This window comes from Psammomys obesus, unplaced genomic scaffold (genome assembly GCF_907164565.1).
Source record: "Psammomys obesus unplaced genomic scaffold, mPsaObe1.curated_primary_1811, whole genome shotgun sequence".
NCBI lineage: Eukaryota > Metazoa > Chordata > Mammalia > Rodentia > Muridae > Psammomys > Psammomys obesus.
In genome coordinates, this window is record NW_026585895.1 from 47,960,189 (window position 1) to 47,982,632 (window position 22,444).

General features: G+C 54.1%; 2 protein-coding genes and 1 pseudogene across 4 annotated transcripts in view; 1 reads left to right on the plus strand and 2 right to left on the minus strand.

The window, feature by feature from the left end:
* Lrsam1 (leucine rich repeat and sterile alpha motif containing 1) overlaps window positions 1-1,750 on the plus strand; it is a 38,620-nt gene extending 36,870 nt beyond the window's left edge. For all 3 annotated transcript variants that reach the window (XM_055600935.1, XM_055600934.1, XM_055600936.1), the window contains 2 exons: window positions 162-295; window positions 1,420-1,750. In XM_055600935.1, the coding sequence (XP_055456910.1) occupies window positions 162-295; window positions 1,420-1,545 (260 nt within the window). In that variant the 3' untranslated portion in view covers window positions 1,546-1,750. The remainder of the gene's footprint in view (window positions 1-161; window positions 296-1,419) is intronic.
* An 821-nt stretch (window positions 1,751-2,571) lies between these two features.
* Niban2 (niban apoptosis regulator 2) overlaps window positions 2,572-22,444 on the minus strand; it is a 49,212-nt gene continuing 29,339 nt past the window's right edge. The window contains exons 3-14 of the mRNA XM_055600932.1: window positions 18,029-18,157; window positions 16,630-16,735; window positions 15,392-15,559; window positions 9,463-9,578; window positions 8,259-8,363; window positions 8,005-8,167; window positions 6,521-6,708; window positions 5,531-5,686; window positions 5,048-5,164; window positions 4,855-4,962; window positions 4,663-4,774; window positions 2,572-4,409 (exon numbers count right to left, since the gene is read on the minus strand). Of these exons, the coding sequence (XP_055456907.1) occupies window positions 3,817-4,409; window positions 4,663-4,774; window positions 4,855-4,962; window positions 5,048-5,164; window positions 5,531-5,686; window positions 6,521-6,708; window positions 8,005-8,167; window positions 8,259-8,363; window positions 9,463-9,578; window positions 15,392-15,559; window positions 16,630-16,735; window positions 18,029-18,157 (2,061 nt within the window). The 3' untranslated portion in view covers window positions 2,572-3,816. The remainder of the gene's footprint in view (window positions 4,410-4,662; window positions 4,775-4,854; window positions 4,963-5,047; window positions 5,165-5,530; window positions 5,687-6,520; window positions 6,709-8,004; window positions 8,168-8,258; window positions 8,364-9,462; window positions 9,579-15,391; window positions 15,560-16,629; window positions 16,736-18,028; window positions 18,158-22,444) is intronic.
* Window positions 20,478-21,222, minus strand: LOC129671760 (high mobility group protein B2-like; annotated as a pseudogene).

A 22,444-nucleotide genomic window follows, 5' to 3' on the forward strand; every position in this document is an offset into this window, starting at 1 on the left:
GGCTCAAAGAAAAGAGCCTTTCCCTGCTCTTGGAATGGAGGCACCCCCTCCTTTGCCCGCAGATCACTCACTTTGGGGTGTGCACAGCCAGGAGATCTCCTAGGGTAGGGGTCATCTGGGGATGAGTCCCTGGGTTAGCCTTGTACCCCTGACTTCCTCAGAGCTGAAACTACCCACGAATGAGGTCCCTGGTGTCCTGGAGCCTTCTGCAGCCCCTGAGTCAGTGAGACCGTCGGCACCCCCGGCAGAACTGGACATGCCAACCTCCGAGTGCGTCGTGTGCCTGGAACGTGAGGTGAGTCTGGGGAGATGCCACAGAACCCAAAACACAGGACACCAAAGTGACCCCTGTTCCATGACCCAGATCCGCCCAATGCTAACATTTTCTACAGGCTGTTTTTCCCCAGAGAAAGGACTTTTCCTTCCGCTTATTAACTATATTAGGGAAAATTTCCCCCATCATGACTCACCAAGAACACGGTTTTCCCTGCCAAGCCTTTTTTAAATTGTTGCAAAATTAACACTGATTGCAAAAAGTCAGCATGGCGGTGCGCAAAGCACAGATCCTCCCTCACAGCCACCGCGGGCTCAGGCGTAGAAAGCAGCCAGGGGCCTGGGCATGGTGGTGCACCCTGCAGTCCCAGCTTGTGAGAAGTGAGGCGGCCAGGAGCCCTGCGAGTCTGAGGGCCTGATCCTGCCTCAAGAAACCAAGAAAGGGCTGGAGAGAGCCTCATGCTGGCTGCTCTTCCAGAGCACCGGTGTTAGGTGGCTCACAACTTCAGGGGATCCGACGCCTGCCCTCCATGAGTAGCTACACACACGTCACACACACATAAGTAAATAAATGAGGCAGCCGTGGTGGCAGCTCGCAAGCTCTCTGACCTTCAGAAGATTTGGGGATGCTGTGTGGTAGAGGGCTCAGCAGTTAGAACTCTGACCAGGCAGGCCCTGTCCTCGGGCTCTGAAAGTGACTCCTAATTCCTTGGCTTTGAAGCAATTGCAGACTTCTCGGGACATGTGTGTGCCAAGGGGTCGGGCTAAGGCAGAGTCAAGGGGCACATACAAGGCCACTGACCTACAAGGTGGAAGCTGTTTTGGACCAGGCATCAGAATTTGACAAGTGCATGCCCACAAAATAATGACAAATAGGCTGAGAGCCCCCGGTGGGGCACGCCTGGCATCCCAGCACTTGGGAAGTGGAGGCAGCTCAGGGCGTTTGGCCTAGCATGAAGTGCAGGAAAGGGCTGTTGGATTGCAGGGACTTGAATGCTATCTCAATCCACAGAGAAACAGGCAGAAAACTGCTAAGGGGCCTGACTAGGCTTTTACACCGGCTGGCGTGCTCCTTGGGGCTTGGGAGGTGGTCACGCCGGCCAGAAGAATCGGGTAGCCAGGCCATCGATGTCGCTCTCCCCGCAGGCCCAGATGGTCTTCCTCACCTGTGGCCACGTCTGCTGCTGCCAGCAGTGCTGCCAGCCGCTGCGCACCTGCCCGCTGTGCCGCCAGGAGATCGCCCAGCGCCTCCGGATCTACCACAGCAGCTGAGCGCACAGCCGCCCACCAGCCCTGGCCCTCTCTTGCCACCATCTTCATCCCTGCTGGACTCCATCTACCCACATCCCCCAGACTAGAGCAAGACTGCTATAGGCCCCTTGCCACCACCTGCCACCCCTCCCCCCACTGCCGTGAGCTCTGGGCAGGCAGGTGGGGTATTCCTAGCTATTCTGAACAGTGAACGAGAGACAGGGCAGATCTGCTGGTGATGGAGCCTTGTGGGATAGGGTCGAGGTCCAGGGTATGGGGGTGGCCCTGCCACCAGCAGGACTCAGGAATCCATGTTACTACCCAAGCCTCAGTGCTACAGCCAGCACTCTGCTCCTGGAGGCAATCCAGATCAGCAGAGTGCACCAGCCGTCCTGGCCTGAGGGGGGGTGACGGCCCTGGGAAGGAAGGGGTGGGCTGTGCAGGAACCACTCCGCCACCATCTGGCCAGAGCTGGGCCAGAAGGAAGGCAGCAGAGACATTATTCAGTGCAGAGGCAGGCAGCACCCTCAACAGAGGGCAAGGGAACAGTCAGGGTGGGGCCTCATTCATAAACAGCTGGTACTCATGGGATGGGTTGTGTTCCCTGCAGTGATTACCCTAGGTAAGGGGGCTGCCAGGCAGCTGAAAGGCATGTCAAATCTGAGATGGGGGTTCACCCCATCAGTAGCGATGAAGGGTTCCATGTGACATGATGCCCTTCTGCCCTCCTCAGGATAATGTATATGACCTACAGCATGTGCTCAGCAAATGCTACCACTTGATGGGCTCTGGGGCTCACCAGCCAGCCAGGCTGTCCTAATTGGCGAGTTCCAGGCTCGTGAGAGACCTCATCTCAAAACACAAGGTGGATGAGATCTGAGGTCCTTCGCCTTCGGCATGTGACGTCACACGTGTACACACATTGCAGGAACACAGATCAGGGACCTAGCAGCTCATGTGATGAGCCCACGAAAGCCGAGGTGAATGGGGTTCCCAGACACCCTTGGGCCAGGTCTCCCTGACCCCAGCAGACATGAGGAAACAGCGTTAAATAAAGCATTTATTGATGAGCAGAAGCTTACACAGTTTGCATAGATTCTTCATACCATATCTGGAAGGATGGTGGAAACCCCCAAGGCACTAGAGAGCATCAAAGAAATTAGTACACGTTGGAGTGGAGCTGGGGACTGGGTGTCCCTGAGCACCGGCTGCTTCCTGTGGGTCTGAGGCCCGTATCTGGGGAGCAGATCCACTGAGCACACAGCTGGGAGGGGACTGCCTCCTGTGAGCGTTGAAGAGGCAGCTTCTGCGTCGCTGTCCCCACCCCAGCAGCTGAGTGTGGGAGGCCCAAGGTGAGGGTCATCCAGCCGAGTCACCCTAGTTTGACCAAACCTCATGCTTGAGGAGACGAACCCAAACAGCTCACAAGGACATTGAAAGGGGTCTGGAACTGCCAGGGTTAAGTGACACGGGACTGGAGAGGCCAACGATGGTCAACAGTGTCTCAGAGCCATGGCCCTCGGGAGCTCCTCCAGCCCACATCTACGCCCTGCCCAAGAGCAGTTGTCAGCCCAAAGTGGGGTTGGGGAGCCAAGCAGATGGATAGGAGCACTGAGCGCCTGAGACACACTAGCTTCCAACTACCTTCACTTTGCCATTCTGGCCTCAGTCGGACACTCCCAAGCTTCCTCTCCTCAGGACACTTCCTCTGCACAGACTAACACATTCTTTGTCATTCCATCACAGACCCCTCATCACTCCCCTGTAAGACTCCCCAAGCCCCACCCTCCCACAACAAAAGCCAGCACAGTGAAGCCAGTGTCCACTCAAAAGTCTATCTAGCCTTGGGGCCTGCAGGGAAGGGCCAGGACAAACTGGACAAACTGGGCCTCCACCTCGTCACATTGGTGCCAAGGAGCCCCAGAGTGAGATGACAGTATACCAGCCTCCTAGACTTGAGTCACAGTGCCAATGCTTTCACCCACCTCCATCAAGAACCACCATGAGGGAAACACGAGGGCAGGATGGGGGGGGCTCCCCAGCGCCTTGCACAAAGAGGAAACCCTCAAAACCAGATCCAGTATTGGAGACCAGCCCACAGAAAACGGGGCAGTAACAGGTGTACTGAACCCCATAAAGTGACTTGATAGGCCAGACCTCTGGAGGTGCCACACCACCCCAGCCACCTCCCCCACAAGGCACGGGCTGGTGTACCCCACCCCAGAGACGAGGCTGCGGTGCCCAAGGAGAAGCAGCCCGGCGCAGAGTCCAACAGAAGCCTGGAGGCCATGCCTAGAACTCCGTCTGCACTCCTGCGCTGTCCTCAGTGGTGGTGTGGATGGGGGGACGGCTACCAGGGCTAGAGACCTGCTCCCCAGTCTCTTGATCACTGGGCTTAGGGGGCTCAAGGTCCACAGCCTTTCCAGATGGGAGATGCCGGAGGGGCGAGGCTGGCGGTGAGGAGGCCTCCAGGACTGCCATGGGCTGGGGGCTCTCCTGGACAGGGGCCCCGTTGAGAAGGGGGCTGGCTGGTGGGGGACTCTCAGCCTGCAGATCCTGGGCCAACAGGCCTTGGAGCTCGGTGACACTGTCTGGGGATGCAGGCGATGTCGGTTCAGAGCCAGCTTCGAAGGGCAGCCCTGACTCCTCATCCTGGACCACAGACACTACCTGCTTGGCACGCCTGCGCTTTTCTGTGAGGGTGGCTGCTTCGGAGGGCCGGGGGCTGTCACCGCTGTCGCTGCCGTCACCGCCGTCACCGTACTGTTCGCCCCAGTCAATGGGCGCGCCCTCAGCCAGCAGGTGTAGGTTGGGGTCGCTGCTATGCAGAACCATGCTGTCCCGGTAGAGGTTGTGTTTGCGCTGCACTGCGGCCTCCTTCACAGCTGCAGAACCACAGGAGAGACGCCGCACTCAGCATGGACCAGCCTAGCAGGCCTGGTGTCCTGGGCCCCTTCTCACCCCCACCACGGTCTGACTGGGCCTCCCTCTGGGCCTCCCTGCTTCGAGAGTGCGACTCAAGCCCAGAGCCCAAGCTGGCAGCCACCCCGTCCCCCCACTGACGGCTTGTGGCAGGCCTCTCCCACACCTTCACGAACGCCACCTGCTGCCCCCTCCAGGCTGCCCCTCCCTGCTCACCCTGCAGGATGTCCTTCATGACTGTCTGCAGCACCACCTCTTCGTATGTGCTCTCCACCAGAATGAACCTGGCAAAGTCCTCGAAGATCAGCTCCTGGAAGCGTGGCAGCTCCTGCCGGGGAAGCAGGCAGGGAAGGGTCAGAGGCTTTACCCTCGCCGGTCCGGGAGGGGTTGGGGCAGGCAGGGACTCACCGACTTGCAGGTGGGGGCCAGCTTTTTGAGCAGGAAGGGGATGGTGATCTGCAGCAGCGCCTCCCGGAAGAATCTCTTGCGCACTGAGCTGCTGTCGTAGTCGTATTTCTGCAGGGAAGGACACAGGAGGGACCCTGGGTCAGGGGCTCTCCTGGCTGGCGGGAGGGTGCCAGCCCCACGGGCCCAGGCTCACCTTCAGCACCCGCTCCAGAATCCGCTGGATGGACTTGCACAACTCCTCCTTGGTGGGCCCCTTCCCCAGCTCTTGGTGCAGGAGGGTTTCGAAGGTGTACACGGCGTTGTCCATTTGCTACAAGGCACACGGAAGGGCTCACGAGACCCTTCCAGGGCGGCCAAGGCCCCTTCCTGCATCCTCAGCCAGTCCCTCCCCCCAAACCCCAGGCCTGTCACAGAGGAGTCGGGCGCTCTGTGCCTTGTATGCTCACTGGGTGCCTAGATGCAGGTGAATGGCTGAGAGCACAGAAGGGACTGCAAGGTGGGAAGGACAACTGGGGATGGGGCGGATCCTAAGGAGACCTGCTGGGTAGCCAGAGTCAGCCAGGTGAGCAAGAGGCAAAGGTGTTCTGAGGAGCACCAAAGGGGAGAAGGGTCTCCCTCTCCTGGTGACGGGTGTCATGGAAGATGGCCAGCAGGATACAGGATAGCAGGGACACACCTCTCGCATGTGGATCTGGGCTCGCTGCTTGAACACAGAAGTGCTGGACACGTCAAAGCGCTGCTGCAGGCCGTCAAGCCGCAGAGGCTCCATCTTCTCATAGCAGCTCTGCATCTTCAGGGGGTGGTACGCCAGCTGAGACAGCTTCTCCATGTACTGCGGGGGCAGGGCCACAGGGGTGAGTAAACGGCCCCCGCATACCCACACCTTGCCTGGGCCTGGCGCCAGCTACCTGGGGGTGGCCTCCTGGAAACTGTGCCTACTAGGGCAAGCCTAGGTGGGCCCAGGAGAGAAGGGAGAGGGAACGGGAAGGCAGTACATCACAGTGTTGAGAAGAAAGGCCAACCCAGGCACTGGAAGACAGCTCTCATCCCCTCTGGGTGCTGGCAACCTTGGGCAAACGGCCTCTCTGTCTCTCTCTCTGTGTCTTTCTCTCTCTCCTCCCACTCTGTCTCTCTCTCCCTGTCGTTGTCTTCAGGCCTCAAATCAGTAGTCATCTCATTGGGATTTCTAAGGTCCTTTGGGTTCTCAATTTCTGATTATTACTGTCTGGGGCTCCCAAACTTGAAGTCTGAAGGAAGAGGCTAAAGTTCAAGACAAACTCTAGGTGCTATAGCCAACTAGGGACTATAGAAAGATATTCGCCCCGAGAGCTAGGTCAGGAGAAGCAGCAGGAAGGGGCAAGGCCTCTGCTTGAGGGTGTGTCACTTGTAAACCACGCAGATTACACCTGAAGCTTGCTTTCCCTGCCTCCTCCACTTATTCTCTCACCTTAATTCCTTTCATACCTTAGCAACCATCTTGCTTCATAAAGGCTGATGGTACAGAGCAAAACTATGCACTCTTTCCTCTAGCACGCTTTCCTCTGCTGGACTGGACCGCTTGGCCCTGCAGCTTTGCCTCTGGTCTCTGTCGATGCTGAGAAAGGGCAGCCCACCCCGAGATGCACAGCAGATGCTCAGGGGGACCAGACCCACGCCCAGGTCTCACCTCGCCCAGCTTGTCAATGCCACCCTCGTTGATCACATTCAGATTCATGTCCGTGACCTCTTTGAAGAAGACGTCCCGCACCTCAGTGAAGCCCTGGCTGGTGGGTACCATCAGGGCCTCTAGGATGGATGGGATGTAGGGCTGGACGTGGTTCCTCACGCACACCTCCGCCTTGGGGAGGATGAAGGCTGTGTGGGGAGAGGGAGGACTTTGCTGGTGGGTGGTGCCTGGGACACAGTCCACCCCATCCCCCCATCCCAGCCCACCCACGCCCCCTCCTGGATGCCAGAGAAGCTGCTGCTACAGGTGCTGGTGACTAGCTAGCTCACTGAGGAAATTCCTCAAAGAGGAATCAGTAAAGACAAAGGTCAAAACCAAAGAAATTGGTCTACCATCTAGCACGCCAGAGGTGGAAGCAGGGGAATCAGAATCTGTTTAAGGGCATCCTCTGCTACATATTTAAAGCTACAAGCTTGAGGCCAGCCTCAGATATGTCTCTCTTTCACTCTTTCTTTCTTTCTCTCTCTCTCACACACACACACAAACACACATACAAAGGAAAGAAGGAAGGAGGGAGGGAGGGAGGGAGGAAGGAAGAAAGGAAGGAGAGGGAGGGAGGGAGGAAGGAAGGAAAAAAGAGAGAAAGGAGGGAAGGAAGGAAGAGAGAAGAAAGAAAGAAAGAAAGAAAGAAAGAAAGAAAGAAAGAAAGAAAGAAAGAAAGAAAGAAGGAAGAAAGGAAGAAAAAGAAGAGAAAAATTGTAAGAAAGGTGCTTCAGTGGATCCAGTGAACTTCATGGAAGCTGACCCCTGCCCTTGCTCTCTCCATCCAGTTCTTTAGAACATTCCAACCACAGCATTTTCCCACAGGGGGTGTTCTGCAGACTACCCCACCTCTGCCCAGATAATACTCATCACACACAATTAACGTCAACTCTCAGTATCCCATTGACCTCCCAGTGAACGTGGCTGGTCCACCGCCACCTGCCAGTACTGTGTGTCAGAGGAACACAAGGTGGATAATTAAAGAAGCATATGCAGCCTACAGAAACTAAGCATTTCCAAGGTGACATGATGTGTCACCAGACCTGGGTTGGCCAAGGATGGACAGAGGTTTGAACCGCAAAGATAAAAATCTCCGCTTTCAAACTCTGAGGCTAGGGTCAAAAGCTTAACTCTCAGATTCAAGTCTAGCCAGAGTAACAAGAAAGACTCTGTCTCAAACAGTAAAAAGAGGCTGATGCAGCAGCTTGGTGGGAGTGCTGGTCAGGCTGATGAGGCCCTAGGTTCCATCGCAGCACCGCCAGCATCAAAGCTGGACTCGCAGAAATAAAACTTACAGAAGGATTTGCAGGAGTCAGAGGGACTTGGATTTGACTCTGATAGTTCAGCAGAATGAGAGGCAAGTGATGGCTCAGGCGACGGGGAAGCTGGCCTGGCCCTGGAGAGCCTCTCGAGCACCCGCACAGTGGCTTCCATTCCCCTACCTCGGATCTTGTTGGCCAGATGCTCCTTGGAGGTGATAATCTGATCCATGTCGGTGCGAATGACTGCCTCCATGGCCGGCCGGGCCAACTGCAGCTTAGACAGCACCTCTTCGAAGTTCACCTTGGCCTGCTCAAACACCAGGCGGTACACGGCATCCGAGATCTATGGGTGCAACAGAGGCGTCAGTGCAGAGCTGACGCCAGAGCGCCAGCCGGCTCCCCACGTCCCTGCCAGGGGTCCCAGGTCCACACACCTGGATCCACTGTCGCTGCCGCTCCTGAGGCTTTCCCTTCAGCCGTGGGCCAAGCTCCACCTTCAGCTCTGGGCCCAGCTCCTCCATCACTAGGTTGCTCAGGATCTAGGACCAAGAGGCAAGAGACAGAGCAGGGGTTAGCACCAATCCACCAGGCTTGTTTTTCTGTCCCTTTCTCCAGCCACTCAAGGCCCCTCCTGTGGGCCTCCACTATACCTCTGTGGCACAAGCTCCCAAACACACCCTATAGTTGTCAGACTTATCTGCCTGGGTGCCAAAGGTCTCTGCACGAGCAAATGTGTGTCTGTCTCCTGGGGAAAGGGGCTGTAGCCATCTTGTTCACAGCTGCCCTGACCCCTAGCACCCACGAACACGTGCAGACAGATTAACAGATGTAGTAAAAATTCTGGAATTTTGAATTTTGGCTTTTTTTTTTTAAAGATACAGAAAAAGGGCGGAAGAGATGGCTCAGAGGTTAAGAGCACTGGCTGTTCTTCTAAAGGTCCTGAGTTCAATTCCCAGCACCCACATGGCGGCTCACAACCATCTATAATGAGATCTAGTGCCCTCTTCTGGTGTGCAGGTGTACATGCAGGCAGAACACTGTATACATAATAAATAAATCTTTACATACATACATACATACACACACACACACACACACACACACAGAAAGAAAGAAAGAAGTGTTTTCGTTTTAATCCCAGGTGTGGGGATATGGGGCTGCTTAGCAGCAGCTGACCATGATTTGCCTCATCTTCTAACTGAGGTGTGGTTTTGCCAGCTGCAGACAGTTTGTGCAATTGTGTGATTTTGGAATTCTGGGAACTTTTCAGAGAGTATGTAAATGCTAGAGTCCTACTAGGTGGGGGTTGGTGGTTGTTCAAGGAGGTTGTTTACATTTTGTCAGTAGTCATGGTCAAAGAAGATCCAGAAGGAAAGAAACTAGATTCAGAGATTTTTCTATTTCCTCTCTCTCCTCTATCTGTTTCTCTCCTTTCTAGTGTTAAGGGGTGAAATGGGAAGGGGGTGGTAAAGGTTGGGGAAAAAAGAACCCGCAAAGTAGCCAAGACTGGCTTTATAAACAGGGTCTCTCTCCCAAATCTGCCCTTGCCATCTCTTCCCAAACCTGTTGCACCCCAGAACCCCACTTCTGTTGCAGCCTTACCGGCTAGGGCCCCCAGGTGACTGCTGAGGACCTCACCTGCACCTCGTTCCCACACAGCATTTCCCAGGTGCCGTACTGCTCCTTCGACTGGCGGTACATGCGGATGGCATCTGTGAACGCAGGGCCCTCCACCTTGGAGTTCTCGGGGATGCCTGCCCAGGACAGAGGGAGGAGAAGGGGAGGGACACAGAAGTCAGCAAAGGACCCTCTGCCAAGACCGCCCAGCCAGCGCACACACTCACCCCATCAAGGTCATCCACAGGAAGAGCAGCTGTGACTCACTGCAGCACCCCAGCAATCCTGGGCTACTCCTCCAAATCAGCACACACTGACTCAGCACAGTCCCTAACTCTCACAGAAAAACGGCCACGAGGAACGAATGGCCAAGCTAGGACTGGGAAAAGTCACCCCTCCCTGCAGACTGTACAACCTGACTCTAGGTCATCCGAGACCCACACCTTAGCCCTGCTCCCACGAACGACCCTCCCATCATGACGGACAGGAAACACTTCCAACCGTACAGGCCAGACAACTTCTGTCCCAGTGCTGGGCCTAGCATCCCAGCTTGCAAACAGCAGAGCTGGTCTTTGTCAATACACCTTGCTGCAGAAGTAGGCCAGGGGCTGAACTTGATCTATGGGCTGCTTTCCGGGTGTTGCGCTATAACACAGCACCCCAAAAGAGCCTCAGTTTCGTCTTATGGGAACAGTGGTCCTAGCCTGGCCTCCCGCACGCACTAGGGGTTGCAATGTGCTGACAATGAGACACAAGAAGTCCAGGGGGGTGGCACCAGGGCCTCTTGAATGACACTTTGGGGTCCAGGGCCCTGAGTGTGTCAGGCATGCTCTCTACCATGAAGCCGTATGTCCAGCCACTAAAGGACACCTTCCCCCCCACCCACCCAAGACATGGTTTTTCTGTGTAGCCTTGGCTGTCCTAGACTCACTTGGTAGAACAGACTGACCTTTGACCTTAAACTCACAGAGATCCACCTGCCTCTGCCTCCCATAGTGCTGAGATTACACCAGGCCCTGAGTTCAGTTCCTGGGGTGGGAAAGGAGGAGGATGGGAGGGGAAAGTGGGAGTGTGAACATTGCTAACAAGTAGGGAAAAATAGTTTTCTGCATTGCTGTTGCTGCTGGTGCTGCTGGTGGCCTGCGTCGCAGGGCAGGTGAGTTTACGCTGAGAAAACAAGAGGCAGGAAGTGGCTGGATCTAAGTAGGGAGTCGCCACGTGCCTCTGACCACAGTATCCCCGGAACCCAAGAAGGGGAAACGGCAGTTTGTTCATCACAAACCCCAGCGCCCACTGCAGCGACAGCGGGCTGAGTCACCCCACAGAGAAAAGCCCCTCCCTTCCCCACAGCCACCGCCAGCTGCCCACAGGGATCACTGCCTGTCAGAGCCAGGGGTATCCTACCAGGGGGCCTGAGGCTCAGGGCCGACAGTGCCCGTTCCTGCACTTCGGGGATCCCGGGACAGGCTGGGAGCAGAGCAGAGGTGGTACCCAAGTTGGGGTAACCAGTGTAGGCCTGGGAGGAACCCCCAGCCAGACCCTCGGAGGAGAGGGCATCTTTCCTGGGGCCCAAGTTCTGTTTGGAAATCTGGCAAGACACAAATTGCAGCCTCTCCCAGGGCTAGGAATTTCCATCCTGCGTGTCACAGGAAGGTGCAACAAAGCAAGCAGGGGTGCAGGGCCGGGGTGCCCCAGCAGGGAGAGGGAGGATCCCACCCAAGGACCCTCTCCGTCCTGCACGTGCAGGTACTGGCCACCCTTCCCGTGAGCCTGGCTGAAAAGTTATTTTCCTACTTGAGTTGTGTGTGCTGTCACTCATCCATGCATGTCCATGTCGAGGTCAAAGGTCAAGGTTCAGTGTCTTCTGTTTTTGTGAATTTTATTCCATTTTATGTGTCTTTTGCCTGCATGTATGTCTGTGCACCTGCCTGAGGAGTCTGGAAGGGGTCTTAGGATCCCTGAAACTGGATGGGAGCCACACACGAGTGCAGGGAACCGAATCCAGGTTCTGTGGGAGGAAGCCGGTGTTCTTAACCACTGAGCTGTTTCAGCTGCGTCATCTTGTTTTTGAGAGACTCTCACACTGAACCTGCAGAACATTTCAGCGCTCATGGCCAGTGAGCCGCTGGTTTCCACGTCCCCTCTAGCACTGGGGTTAGAGACACATACTGCTACACAGACTCTTATGTGGGTGTTAGGGGTCTCAAGGCCTCAAGGTAAGTACTTCACTCACTGAGCTGCCTCTCCTGTCCTGATTGCTTGCTTGGTTGGTTGGCTTGTTTGTTTTTGAGACAGTCTTAGCCCAGAATGGTCTGCATCTCACTATGTTGCCCAAATCTGACCCACCATACCTCACCCAGAAAGAAGGGGACGGTTGGTTGGTTGGTTGTGAGAGAGACTGACAATGTATGCCTGGATGCCAGGCCTTGAACTTACAGAGATATGAGGCAGAATGGTCACATTGAGCCGAGGAGTTTGGGGCAAGATTCTGTCTCAATAATAATAACAATAATAATAATAATAATAACAACAACAACAACAACAACAACAACAACAGTAGTATGCCCAGCAGAGGAGCAACCCCGCTACAGACACTTACCTGGTCCTCTAACCTCCAGAACTAAAAAAAAAAGTAACTTTCTGTTTTGTGAGCCACCCAGTGCTGGGCTGAGATTTCACATACATCAACCCTCAAAGGCCCTGGAATGGGGCGGGGGAGGGGGAGGACAAAGCCACTGACTTTAGAATGCATGGCTATGGAATGGTTAAATCGGGGCTGGAACCCAGGACCTCCTTCTAGTCAGACCCCAAGGACAGAGCATGGACGCCAGGCCTCAGTGCCCCAGCTGCCTCCTGACCCCCCCCCCCCCCGCCACTCCAGGAATGCAGCCTGTGAAGAGGGGGGCCTAGCCAGGCTGGCAGCCACCCAGCCTGGGCTCCTCCCTCCACCCATCCACCCCCACTTCCCGGCAGGGCCAGGAGTGAGCAATCCCAGGCCCAGGAAGCAGAGAACTTTCTCACAGTCCTGGGGTGGAGGGAGCCCTGTCTGGAGCCAGCCTCGTCAGCTCTTGCAGGGGGTAAGCCTGGAGGGTGGGGCTTTCCATCAGTCATTCCTACCACCCCTCCTGCCCACAGCACACATGACCTTCCAGCTGAATGCTTGCTGTGTGTCAGAGCTGCGGCTCTGTCCTCCCCACACGTCCACCTCACAGCTGTGAGGTCCTCCCACCTGGCCCAGTCCTCAGCCTCCTCCAGCCTGACCTGGGTCCCCTACACTGCCACAGTAGGTAAGCTAGCAGCCTGGGGACCTGCAGAGGGCCCATGGGCCAGCCATGAGCGAGGAAGGAGGGTGTCCCAGGCCAGGCAGCCAGAGCCAGAACCCGAACCCCAGGGACCTGGGAACAGGGGCCCTTTGTGGGCAGCAGGGCAGGGCCCAGCCCAGGTGACAGGACTTGGCCTGGCTGAAGACCTTGTTCCCTCCCCTCTGACGGATTCCAGAAGGGGTGGAGGCCTCTCTAGAGAGGTGGGGTGAGCTGGGCTTAGCCCAGGTGCCACCCCTCACCCCCGTCAGGTGGAGCTGTGCCTGACAGCAAGGGTGAGAGCTGCTTTGAGCCTTCCTCTGCCTCTGGGACCACATCACAGGCCCCGGCTATTTCTTCTCCAGGGGCAGAAAGACCCTCATTACCTCACATTCAGGGTCAATCCTAAACCTTTGTAATTCCACAGAACCCTATAAGGCCCTTTCAGACCTGGTCTCTCTCTCCCTCTCCTCCTCCCCACCTTCACACACACACAAAGTACTGTCCCCATTCTGAGCCACCCTTTATGGGGGCCACAGCCTCTTATAGGGAACACTTCCCCCAACCCGTGCACAGGGTCCTGAGTGGCTCCCAGCCAGCACCCAGCACAGAGAACACCATCCTGGTAGCTCATCTGTGCCACCCTGCCTCTCCATCACACAGCTGGTGGTATGTGGATAGGGCGCAGGCCTTCCTCCCCTGTTATAAACTCAGAATAGATGCTGTCAACGTTAGCAGGGTACATGAGTGAGCCAAAGAGTCAAAGCATGAGTTTACAAATGAGGGAGGGAGGAATCTTCCTAGATCACCATGTGCTAGGAAGAAAATTACATCATAAGATGTATTTTGGTGTATAGTGTGACAGGATCTCACTGTAGCCCAGGCTATTCTAGAATCACTATGTAGCCCAGCCTGGCCTGGAATTTGCAGGGATACTCTGCAAACCATTATGGGGAAAAAAAAAATCTTGTCCAAGCACAAAGTAGACCTGTGCTTTGAATTGAAGAATTTAAGTTAGCCTGGGTATAGTTAGCCTGGGTATAACTCCATTTTGAAATAAAGAGCCATCTTGACTGGGAGCTGAACTCAGGTACCAGGAAATATCACAGAATGTACACTTGGCAGAAAACTAAGTTAACTCTCCAGGAAATATCACAGAATAAATACTTCATAGAAAATAGAGACAATCTCCCTGGCAATAATCAATGAGAATCGGTTGGGAATCGGCTGGGAAAATTCTCCCCAGTGTTTCAGATATAGCTTAGAAGAATGCAATTGTGAGTATATGCCTTAGCAATTGTGATCATGTGCCTCAGAGAAGGTCACCTCGCCCCTCTAACTTTTACCCAATCCTGTAACGCTAAGGCTTGTGCCCCCTGCTTGCTGTCATGGAAACCCCTTGCTCGCAGTCTTTCCCTTTAAAAATCCTGCTCACTCTGAGCTCGAGGTCCCACTTCTTTACTGCTGCGTCAGTGAGACTTAGGTCCCGAATTCGCTCTTGTAATAAAACCCTCTTGCTCTTGCATGGAGTCATCTCCTGGTGGTCTCTGAGGATCCTGTGATCCTGGCATTACAGAATCTCTAGTACCCCCAAATACACAAGGAATCCTTTTCTCCATTTTACATAGAACCTAAGAGAGAAGTCCATCTCCATGAAAGTTAATCTTGACTGTCAGCTTGACAGGGCTTAGAATCACGGTGGAAACAAACCTCTGGGCACATACTCGAGGAAGTTTCTAGACTGGGTTAACTCAGGTGGAAGAGTCACCCTGAATGTGGGTGGCACCCCGTGGGCTTCCAGACTGAGTGACAAGGAGGAAGGCGCGGACGGCAGCCTCTGCGGATGCAGGGTGAGCGGCTGCCTCACACTCGCACACCACGCCCTCCCCGCCACAGCAAACTCTCTGTACCCTTGAAATGGAAGACAAGATAAACCTCTTCTTACTTTAAGTTGCTTCTTGGAGGTATTTCTGTTACAGCAACAACACTAATAACCACTTAGCTTCTGAACATCAATTGCTAGAAAGTGGCAAATATCGGGATGATTTTGGGGATGGAGGATCCATGAGCTCAACAACCATAGCCTTCTAAGAACAATTTTGTAATATTTCCTTGGCAACACAGAGGTATTTTCATCAAGGAAGAAGATTAAGAGTGATAATCAAGGTCGGGTGGCGGGGCGGTGGTGCATGCCTCTAATCTCCACACTTGGGAGGAAGAGGCAGGCGATTTCTGTGAGTTCGAGGCCAGCCTGGTCTACAGCGTGAGATCCAGGACAGCCAGGGCTACACAGAGAAACCCTGTCTCGAAAGAACCAACAAAAGTGATAAAAGTTTCTTAGAAGGGGGGATACAAAGTGAATAAAATGTAATTAATAAAGAATTTTTAAAAAAAGAAACTCATGTTATTGGGCAACTGTTATTTTGCACAACAAACAAATTTAACTACTGCTTTATTATCCATAGAAAGGATTTTTTGCTTTATAAATACTTTAAAAATAATTTTTATAATAAAGTTTATGAAATATTAAAAAAAAAGTTTCTTAGAACCTCAATAGAGCAGATCGTAGAGCAGAGTAGCCATGCCACACACATCCACTGGGTGTCGCCATTCAGCACATTAGAAAATACTGCCGCCTGCTGGCGCCTCACCGTTATTGCAATGCCGGACGCAATCCTGAAGCACCGCCTGCCACTTGTCCTGTTCAGCTTCCGTCATCATGCAGAAGTAATAGTGCCGGGCATAAGGATGCCACAGGATGAGCGGGAACTGCGTGGGGCACTTAAGGATGGGGGCGGAGCCTGATTTCGATGTGGTCCCTGTAGAGACATAGCTGTGAGCCCCTGTCCTCTGCGGCTGAGGTCTAGGCTTAGGCCTTGAGAAGGCCGTCCTGACCTGGGGATGTCACATAGAAGCAGCTGGCCTTCTTGGGCCTTTTGACCCCACGGCCCAGCCATAGCTGAGAAACCTGGCATCGGTGTGGACCCTCTTCCTAGAGCTGGAAATAGGTCACATCCACCTTGCTCGTGTGTAGGCACTATGACAGGGTCAGACCTCTAGTTCATTACATTCTTGAGTTTCTCTTCAAATTTCAACGGCAGAGGCCAAACTGGTGGTTTAAATATCCGGGGAAGGAGGGAGGCATGTGATTAAACAAAATAAATAGAAGGGTATTTTTCTCTATCTCTTTGGCTCTCATGGATATTTTAGATCCAGCAAGATAACAGGCCTGGGGCTCACCACTCTGGTCAGTAACAGCATAATAACAGTTGTCTGTGGTCCAGCTCTGAGTGGCTGGGATAAGCTGGCTGCTCTCAGCACCACACCCCGAGGCCCACCGGCGCCCTCAGCGCCAGGGTCCATTTGATGCTGAGGAACCTGACGTCAAAGGGGTGGGGCTTAAGAGGGCTCCAGGAGTCCAAGATGGACTTTACCCAGCATCTACAGCCACACGGGCTTCAGTCACAAGTCCCAGGTGCGGCCCTCAGCAGGCTGAAGAGAACAGGGAGGGTTTAAGATAACGCCTCAGAAGCCCTCGGCTCTGCATCCCACTGTAGGGTTACCATCAGCTTTCCCCAGAGACCACCACAGTCTCAGACAGGTGGGAAGGGCCTCCGACACAAAACCCTCATGCATCTGGCTTTGGCATAGGCAGGGCCTGGCTGAGGGCCCACAGGAATCTGTGTCCAGACCCTACCTACACACAGCCTGGGGCAAACTCCATCTTGCAGGCCTCGGAGCCTCCTTTTTGAGGGCTCTGGTTGTTCAAGAGCTCTCTAGACTTTCTAGGCCCCGATGGCCATCCTGCCAAAGGGGGCCCAAACCATGGGCTCAGGGATACCCCTTTTCCTGTAGAGGGCGGTATGGCTGGAGGCCATTGGTTCTTTACCTGGTAGGGAATTGCCAACAAGCTCCAGATACTGGTCGATGGAGGTGAGAACTTTGTAGCCCGCACTGTTGATGACGGCTCGAGGTGGCATCTGCCGCTCGTAGGCCTGAGGAGAGCAAGAGACACGCAGCCTCAAGGCTCAGAATGTGGCCTGGCAGAGACCCCTATTCCAGCAGGCTCCAGGGAGTACTCAGCTACCTATCCGCAGTTGGAGAGGGGAGAACTAGAGGCTTCACGGTGACTGAGCGTGGCTGGGATGCAGCCGCCTGTGGGGTGCTTGTCTAGCATGCTCAGGGAAGGACATCAGTCCCCACAATGGAGACTGACTGACCGGGGACGAAGTGGGTAGTAACTGAAATCCAGCACTGGGCCTGACCTCAAGAGCTGGATGGGGGAGGGGAGGCATCCACATAAAATGTTCAGCACGAGGACTAGCGTATAAGGAGCCTCGCCGGGGCGGCTGCTCCTGTGATGGCCTCTGTGACCGGTGAGGCTGAGTCTGTTACACAGCTGACACTGTGCTGGGGACGCTGCACGCTTCCTTTCACAGGGTGCTCTCACAGTACTAGACGTGGCTCATCTCCGGGTCACACGGACAGGAAGCAGGTGTTGCCTAGGAACCACGGCTGTCCCCAGAACCCAAGGTCTTTGACTGCGACCTTGAACTGCTCACCCCAAATGTCTAAGTTCTAAGCGTCACAGAGTTTTAAAGCCGACAGCAAAGGGAAGGAATGTCTGTCCACTAGGGGGCAAACAGATCCGCTCTGAAACGGGTCAGACAGGCCTGTCTTTAGGGCAGCACAGGAAGAATGTTTGGCAGATGAAATAAAGTCTGTAACATAACCAGGTGGGACTTCCTCCAAGGGCCCAGAGCAAAGACAAGACAAACAGCCCCTGTTTCTTCTCAGACCCACATCAGGGCCAGGAGGATTGGGGAAGGAGAATCAGGACCCCCATTCGGAGAGTGGCACACAGGGCCAGACTGGCCAGCAAACAGCCACTGGAAATGCTGAGGAATAAAGATGGAAGGGAGTCTGGGAGGAGCAGGAAGGCTGGCCAGGAGGGACACTAAGGCAAGCAGAGGCAGCCTCTGCGGTGATGGAGGGATTTGGTGGGACTTTGGAGTGGCCAGAGAGGGGGGTGATCTCAAGAAGGGTTTCTGAAGTGGACACCTGGCCACGGCATGAAATGGCATTGAGAGAAAGAGCCCCAAGGCTGAGCAGATTTGAAGAAGTGGAAGAGGCTCAGAAATTTTGCTTTGGCCCTGGAACTTCCATGGAGGGGCACTAGGTTGCAGGCATGAGCAGGCACGGGGGCTGGAGCCTCGGATTTTGGAATGGGGGAGGGTGGCTGGCCGCCAGGAGCATGGAGGCGGGCAGCGGGCTCGCCGCGCACTCACCACTTTGTTCTCGTACAGCACCAGCCCATAGTTGTGGGGCACCAGGCTGAAGCGGTTTCTCCACTTCTTATTGTCTTCCTGGTACTGGAAAAGGTTCCCGGAGAAGATGATTCGTTCATCCAGGGGCACCTGTGGCAAGCAAGTAGGCGTGAGGGCCCTACTGGCCAGGAAGGGACACGGGAGATCCCAACAAGGTGAGAGCTCAACCATCAGTGCCTGCAGTATAACTCCTCATGCAGAACCCGCCTACACACACACACACACACACACACACACACACACACACACACACACACCCCCCACAAACACCACCAACACCAAATCCCTAGCTTCATCAGGACTCCAAAGCCAGGCTGTACTGTACCCACTGCACAGACGAAGGCCTGAGGTTCGGGGCAGTAAGGGGCTCACTCAAGGTTCAAATAGAACCCAGGCTGTGTATTCATTCAGAGCTGGGCCATGCCTACCGTTTTCCACTCTGTCCTGGTTCCGGGGAGGAAACTGGGGAGCAGGCTGCTTCCTCTATCCACTGCCACTTCAGGGGCCAAAACTTGGAAGGTCCTGACTCCTGGGCAAGCCTCTGCCCAGCTCTGGGCCTCAGTTTCCCTTCAGTGTAAAAAAGACTTGCACTTGTAGCCAGAGCTTTCCCACTCTGCCAGCTGGCCAGGTGGCATCCCTGAGTCTGGGTAGGGAGAGACGGTGGGGCAGCATCCAGGCAGAGAGCTGACCTGTGTGTGGGCTGTGGACACGCTCAGACAGTCTTATAAAACCCCACAAAGATGTGCCTGACCGCAGTGGGGATTGTAAAATGGGGATTGGAGCTGACAGGAGGCAGGCAGCATGGGCAAAACACCAGAGCAGACACAACAGCAGCCGCGTCGGGAATCTGCCACAGTGCGTGACTGATTTGGACATTGGAGGAGGGATGTCTTCACACAGGGTGGGAGCTCAGGCTGAAGCTACAGAGAGTAAGGAAGCTTCTGGAAGGAAGGTATAGAAGCTGCCACAGCCTGTGGGGCCCAGGAGAATCTAGGAAACCTCTGTTTCTGGGCAAGTTCTGCTTATTCTACGATAAACATAATACCAATTACAAGACGACCAAGTGACCAAGTATTTACTACATGTATTGATGGGAGAAATTACAACTTTGTGCCTGGGCCCTCGGGCATCACTCCTCTAGGGCTCTTGCCCCTTCCAAGTTCTTCCCTGGCTCCTTTCCCGAGCTCCCCCCTGCTGCTCCTCAGGGGAAAGCTACACTCTCAAAAGGAGAGCCCATTGTGCTCAAACAATAGGACCCGAGACCAGTTTCCTCTCTAGGAGAAAATATTTACAGGAAAAAAAAAAAAGGGTCTGCTCCCTCCCCCACTGTGGGCTTTGCCCATGGCAGAAGGCCCCCACTTGGTGATCTATATTTAGACTTCTGAAACCTGGCCGTCCAAACTGTCTTCTCTAGAAAGAGCAGCCAGGGTTTTCCTAACACCCTGGGAAGACCCAGCCCCGCCTGGCTTGTGTTTGGTGAACTGGAAGGCCATGGGATAGGAAGAGCCCCAGAGGGTGGTGCGCAGAGGCCATGCCTGAGCAGTGAAGGCAGGCTCCGCGCCCCCCACACACACACCAAGCACACCCCCAGATCCTGGGACCTCTCACTGAGGCTGTCTGGCTGCTGGGTTAGACTTTATTTCTAAGATTTCTTTTTTCCCAAAGGTAAACTGAGGTATTACAAGCAAGCCTGTAATTCTGGATTCAGGAGGGAGGTAGAGGCAGGAGCCCCAGAAGCCCAAGGCCATCTCCGACTACAGATGGAGTTTGAGGCTACCCTGGGCTACGTGAGACCCTATCGCAGAAGGGAAAAATTAGGTTTTTGTTTTGTTTTGTTTTTCAAATGGCGGAGTCATGTTTTGAGTGGAAGGCGTGCAGGAAGCACAAAGTATTTCAGACCCTGCAAATTAGGATGAGCCCTGCCATCCATCGCAAGAGCCCGAGAAGCGGCTTCCCCGCCCCTCTGTGACCCTCAGCGCAGGGGGCAGGGGGCGGGAGTGAGGCTGAGAGCAACCGTCCACCACAAAATAACTATTGGTTCCTTTGCTTGCTGGGGCGGGAGAAGAGACACCAGTCTGTCTACACACACATACCCACGGCCCAGAAAGTCCTCAAACTCCTGCTGTTGCTGCCTCGGCCTCCTGAGTGCTGGGGTCACAGAATCACCACCTCACCCAGACCCACTTGTTCTTATTATGGCTTATTTCTACACCCTAAAAAAATTTACTAGTAATACAAATTCCTATAAAGCTTTGTTTTTGCTACCATAAGAAATTAAAGAAACCATTAAATCTTTAGGAACATTCAACATCAAAAGCTTTACATCTAAATCTAACTGTACTTCGTAGCCCCTGAAAAAACTACAAACTCCTTAAAAAAAAAAAAAGGATTTTTTTTTTTTTTTTTTCTACAAAGCATCTCATCAGCTATACAAAAATCTTCAGTTTTTATACTGGAGCTAATGTCTAGCTGCACCTGAATTTCACATTCTTAGCAAATAGTTGCCTGAGCACATACATTCCACACATTTTAGGACAGCTATTTATTCTTCATCCGCATCTTCCTCCTCATCTTCATCATCTTCTCCCTCCTCCTCTTCTGGTTCATTCTTCTTCTCTGGGCCTACTGGCCTACCAGGGTCCTTCATTCCTGCTTCACTTTTGCCCTTAGCACGGTATGCAGCAATATTCTTTTCACATTTCTCCTTTAGTTCAGCCGCCTTCTGCTGATATGGTTGTTTATCTTTGGCAGATTGTTCAAACCGCATCTCACTCAGTTTCTTTGCAGTATCTCCAATAAGCAGGCCCGGGTGCCTACTTTTGATCTTTGGGCGAGGTTCAGGGCAAACCTGGAAGGCAGACGGCGGTCTTTTTGGAGCATTAGGATCTTTTTTTCTTCCCTTTCTTATCCCCTTTGGGAGGACCGTAATTCTTCATCTCCCTGTCATAGCCAGCATTGTCGCTCTTGGCCAACTCTTCAAACTTCGACTTTTCCTTTGCAGACGTGGTCTTCCATCTCTCGGAGCACGTCTTTGAGAACCCAGCAAAGCTGACCAAGGAGTCGGGCGCTTCTTCTCTGCTCCTCCCGGCAGGTCTACAGGAAGAAGGCGTAGGAGGACCTCTTGCCCAAGGCTTGTTGGGGTCTCCTTCGCCCATGCTGAAGGCGCTCGGGCCTCTATGTGGCAGAAGCTCTTCCCTCAAAGCCGGCTGGGGAGACTTCCTTCCCCAAGCTCCGACGGGGACTCATTAATGGCTTATTTCTAAATCATGTTTCTTTAGAAAATACTTGTGATCATTCTGGTGATTCACACTATTTCCCTTCTATTACTGTCATGACTTCACATGACAATCAGTTTCGTGAGCCATCAGAGAGCTCCCCAGGGTCTGTGAGCAACCTCAGGGCACTCCTCTGGCTATGTGTCCTGTGAGTGTGAAAAGCCAGACAGAGAAAATGCCGAACACAGCATCGGCTCCCACTCGCCTGGGCTCTTGGGAACTGGGCTGCCTGTGCTTTTGTTTTTCTCTCTTTTCGTTCTTGTCTTGAGACAGGGTCTAGGGGATAGCTCTCCTTGTCCTGGAGCTCACTATGTGGACTAGGCTGGTCTATCCCTCAGCTTCCCAAATACTGGGATACAGGCTTGTGTCACTGTGCTGGACTTGCCTGGGGCCTTTCATTCTAGAGAGGAAAAGTAGCTCAGGCCCTGCTCACCTGGGCTGAATTCAAGCCTCCTTTTCCTTGTCACACAGGTGCAGGGCCACACCTTCCAGACCTGAGACTCAGGCTGCAGATGGGGAGAGTGGAGATCGTAGAGATCCCGAGCTAGGAATCTGAGCTAGCTCTGTCTGCCTCCCCAGCCCAGCCCAAGCTTCGGACTTTGTACATCCCAAATCCCTGTCAGTCCCTTCTCTCTCTCTCTCTCTCTCTCTCTCTCTCTCACACACACACACACACACACACACACACACACATTCATACACACACGACCCCTCCCCAACCCTCAGGGCCTCAGTGGAGCAGCCTTCCCAGACCAGCCAAGACTCTGCTGTCGGGATCCACCCAGTCATCTTCCCAGCATCTTATAGTGTAAACAGCTGTTCACTGTCTGTCACCTTGAGCATTTGGAGACCACGTAACCTCAGCACCTAACCTCCGCAGCCAGCAGAGTCACCAGCGAAGATTCCCTTCAGAGAGCCCCAGGGTAGCATTCTAGGCCCTGCCTCAAACTGAGAGACTCAGCAGCCAAACCAACTGTTTCCTTCCTGACCTCACCCCAGCCCTGCCTGTCAACTCCCAGCCTATCCTGGGTCCCCACTCTAGGCCACACTGACTCCCTAGGGCAAGCCAGGCAGCTTCCTCAGCAAACCCAGCCCTAATGCT